The 4,689-nt window shown below is 35.8% G+C and overlaps 1 protein-coding gene across 1 annotated transcript; it reads left to right on the top strand.

Annotated features, from left to right (window-relative positions):
* The first annotated feature begins 2,170 nt into the window (after positions 1–2,170).
* LOC111399417 (rRNA methyltransferase 1, mitochondrial) lies at positions 2,171–4,262 on the top strand. Its single transcript, XM_023026723.1, has one exon. It carries the CDS (start codon positions 2,412–2,414, stop codon positions 3,978–3,980), a length of 1,569 nt encoding a protein of 522 aa, XP_022882491.1. The 5' UTR covers positions 2,171–2,411; the 3' UTR covers positions 3,981–4,262.
* Positions 4,263–4,689: the final 427 nt, after the last annotated feature.

Below are 4,689 nucleotides of genomic sequence, written 5' to 3'. Positions count from 1 at the left end.
TGTATCCTCTCATCTCAATGATCTTACCTCTGCATTGGTTGGATATATGCTAATTTTTCGATGCTTATCCTCCTATGCTCTAGCTAATACTTGATTTTCCTTTGCTTGGTTCATTTTCTCGGTCTTAAGAACTTCTCAGATATAATAGAGAATCTTGTAGTTTGCTTTGCTTTAGCTTCCCACAAACGACACCAACTTTTTGACAATAAAAATTGAATCAACAGATCGCTCTCACTTAGCTAGAATTTTCACTTCCTAAACTCACTAGTTTTGGGGGGTAATTCAATCATTTTGAGTAAATGACAGATGACAGTTCTTTATTAGCTAGCTTGTAATTGATTGTACTAGAGTATCACATTTTACTAATTGGCTTATGCATCTTCATAGTGACCTTTGGCCGCTCTAGATGGAGGAGTCGCTTGCTTACTTTGTGAGAGTTTATTTACACTTGGTTCCTCCTTTGCATTATTTATACATCGCACGTAGAGAGCAACATTCGTAGATTGTATTTCTTTGTTCCACAATTGTCCAATTCTTCATTAATGCCTTCATCATCTCGTTGTCCTTAGCCTTCTTGCAACCCTTTGCCTCCAAAAACAAATTGATTTTGATAAAGTTGTTAGGGTGCAAATGAGAGCGGTGTTGGGAGGCGGGTTTCGAAAATTTTTCTTGCGATATAGTAGTTGATGGCAACGATCGCATATTAGGAGAGGGTGGGGTAGGTAAGTGAAGAAGGTGATGTGTTTTTGTTCTATATTTTTTACCTCATTGTTTCATTCTTACCTTAATTTTGTCGTTTTTTTGGCATTTTACCCGTCTTTTTAAGCCCCCTTTTCACAATCATTATTTTCAGACTATTTTTTCTACATATTCATTTTTAATCACACATTCACATAATAAAATATTTTGCATGTAAATCCAAAACTTTGTCCTTTTTAATCACATATTCTCCTAAAACTCACTATTCAAAACTCTATTTTTCCCAAATTATATTGTCAAACAGATGCTAAATTGGTTAAATTTTGGTTAATAAGTCAGCTAACGATTTTTTGAATACATATTAATTTAAAGGTTTTGGAATTCCAAGCGCAAAAATGAAAAGTTTACAACTTTGAGGAACTTTTAATAAGATTTGTAACCTTTTGGTGTAATTTATCCTTAATTTCACCTAGGGCCATTGTACGTCGCCTTTAATGTCACTTTGACGATTGAATTTTAATTTGTTTCAAATCAATCATCAAATTTTATAAAATGTGTTAATGAGTCGACTCAATTAATAATTCATTCATTATTTAACAAAATATCTAATATAGACAAACGATTTGATGATGTAAACTTTATAAAATTTAGATTGAACAACCGATTGAGAACCTAAAACAATTGTTTGAAGATGGTTTCTAAAATTGAGATCATTGTTGGTTTCATTTTATATTTGAAGATCATAACCATATCTATAATATATTGTAGAGCAATTTCACACATGAACATGATATTTACATTTGAAGGTACTAATTGGATATGATTTTGTCAAATCATTTTTCTCCATTGGGAATTTTTTTTTTTTTTTTGGGGGGTTAAACAATGATCGGTTGATTGACCCATTGGCTCGGTTAACATTTTTTATAAACTTCGATGATGAGATTAAAATTTAGTGACCAAAGTAACACTAAGTATAAAATACAATGGTCATTAGTGAAATTAACATATAATAGAGGAGTTAAGTCATTTCCACACAAAAAGTGCACTTCACTATTTTATTTTTTAATACGACGAGGAACCTGCAGCTGCTATTTTTCGAGTGTGAATTGGGTAAACTCTCGAAATGATGTAATAACTTGCAAATCACATCAATTAGGTAAATCGAACTAGACAATCCCAGTATTACAAGCTTGACCGAGAAAATGTTGATTGGGGATCGAACTTATAACTAAAGGTCTCCACGCTTACCTACTCCATCTACTTGGACACCTCAAGAGTGGTGCACTTCACTTTTGATAACATTCAAGTTGGTCTGATTTGATTGTTGAAAATTTTGATTATCTTTAAAATTGTCCAATAATATGTTACCACGAGACGACATGATGTAAAAAAAAGGTGATATATATGTAAAACGTAACATGATTGGTAATATAAATTAGCACAAAGAGAGAACAATAATAATACGACGTCGTTCTAGCTCCTGATAAAATGTGCCCTTGTGCTTCTTGCCTGCCACGTTCCTTCCGAAACGCAGATAAACCCTTCTAAACTCTCCGGGGCAAAAGGAGCCAAATAATGGCCGGAAAATAAGAGGGTAGGTATTTGTTAGCCGTTGTTCTTCTTTATTGAACTATCAGTATATGTTTTCATAAATCTTGATTGCTTCATAATTGTAAATTTCTTTGAAATTTCTCACCTACTGTTGCTGTAATATGGCAAAAGCCCAAGCATTTCCTTTAGCTTTTAGGATTTCCTCACAGCCCCCAAAAATGCAAAGGAAATTTCACACCCTAATGCCCCTATCTTTGATAGCTGGATATCGTCCAGCTCTTGAGTCTAGTCTCAAAACCCACAAACAGTTCCATTCGTTAAGACCCAAGAATAGTTCAGTCGAGTATCGATTTGAAACTTCACGTGAGGTGGGGTATTGTGTAAGAAATGCTTTGCGGGTTTATTCACTATTTAGAAACAGAAGTTTTTCTAGTTCATATTCAGGAAAGGTTGTAGAAGGAAGTGGAAAGACCCTTCCTTGGTTAGCCAAATCTAAAGCTGGAGAAGAGAAAAAAATGGAGAAAAATGTGGCAATGAAAACTAGTCGGTCCTCGTGGGAGGAATCAGCAGATAAGTTTTTAAAAGGTAGTGCATCTACTGTGGAATTTAGAGAAAATAGAAAATTTGAAGGTCATCGAAGTGACTATAATAATATAGATAGATGCGTTGAAGAAGTGGAAGAGACTGAAGAACTGGGAGAGGTTGATGATGTTAATGAACCTAGGTGGCATAACATTAAAAATAAGCTTAACAAGATTGTCGAGAAAAAACATGGGTCTGACAGACCAGAGGTTCGGAGATGGAATAAACAGGAAAATTGGGGTAGGAAGACATGGAAAGAGGCTACCGAATCTACTTTGCCAAAAATGGTTGGAGAAGGGATTTATGGTGTTGGACCCGTTTTAGCTGCATTATCAGCTGGGCGAAGAGAATTCTACGCCCTATATGTTCAGGAAGGGTTAGATTTGAGCGTGAATAATAGAAAGAAGAAGGACAAGAAGGGTTTCGAGAAAGCTATGAAGATGGTGGAAAAGATTGGTTTGAGCATAAAAGAGGTGTCGAAGCATGATCTGAACATGGTTGTTGATAATAGGCCTCATCAGGGCTTGGTCCTGGATGCTTCACCGCTGGAAATGGTAAATATGAAGGAGTTGGAGCCAGTTTCCATTGAGGGAGATAAGGGTCCTCTTTGGTTGGCTTTAGACGAGGTTACTGATCCTCAGAATTTGGGGGCAATTATTCGGTCTGCTTACTTCTTTGGAGCTTCTGGTGTGGTATTGTGTGCAAAGAACTCTGCCCCCTTAAGTGGGGTTGTGAGCAAAGCAAGTGCAGGTTCACTTGAGTTAATGGAGCTCAGATCCTGCAAAAATATGATGCAATTCTTGACATCTTCAGCTGAAAATGGTTGGAGGGTTCTAGGTGGATCAGTGTCTTCAAGAGCTGTTCCTTTGAATGAAGTTTTGCCTGGTGCTCCAACAATCCTTGTTCTAGGCAGTGAGGGCACTGGTTTGAGGCCACTCGTGGAGAGATCTTGCACTCAATTGATTAGAATTCCAGGAAACCTTCCTGTTGATGTGATTGCAGGGGAAGATGAAGAGGTGGTTAGTGTTCAAAATCCAGATCAAGAATTCAGGTCCTTTTTGGCAGTGGAGAGTTTGAATGTAAGTGTTGCAGCAGGTGTGCTGCTTCATCACTTGATTGGGAGTGATACAGTTGGTCATTTACCGTAAAGACAAACTGGCAAAAGATGAATTATTCTCATTATCAACTCAACCAGTTTCCTGCTTAATTAAATTGTTCCATGCCTTGCGGTTTTCTCCCGCTATCTCCCAATGATGCAAATACGGTTCTCCTTTCGATATGTGTTTCAAGAATTTTACATTGCCAAGTTGAAAATAGTATTTTTTTGAACTTAGTTGCTGTTTGACAAAGCTTTTGCTAAAAGCTTTTAGTAGATTTTGATAAAAGTTGATGAAATGTGTGGTTGAAATGTTGATTTAACTTGTGGGTCCTATGAATTGTGTGGTTAGAATTGAGTTTGACTGGTTGAAAATTTGATAATAATTTTAGCAAAAGTTTTATCAAACAAGTGCTTAATTGGGAAAAATAGTTAGTTAACATTATAATCAGTTAATCACATGTTTGCATCAGCATTCACAATGTTTTAGAACAACAGGAGTTGGTTTCAGGTGAATACTTGCAAATATTATAATCTTGTTTTTGTGATGTATGTATTTGACTTTCTCCCCTTGCCAAAATACCTCTTTATAGCATTGCAAGAGCAAGTATTGTCTCTTTCTTTGCTATTTTTATGTTTATCCCACTATTTTACACCATATCTTTTCGGAACCATTTTACCCTTAATTTCTATGTGATTTACTTTTAGATGATATTTGTCATCGCTCTTTACTTATTGGATAATGACTCTTTCTCAGTGTT

This window comes from Olea europaea, chromosome 9 (genome assembly GCF_002742605.1).
Source record: "Olea europaea var. sylvestris chromosome 9, O_europaea_v1, whole genome shotgun sequence".
Lineage (NCBI taxonomy): Eukaryota > Viridiplantae > Streptophyta > Magnoliopsida > Lamiales > Oleaceae > Olea > Olea europaea.
Note: the sequence above shows the minus strand (reverse complement) of the source record. Positions and strands in the feature narration are given on the sequence as shown.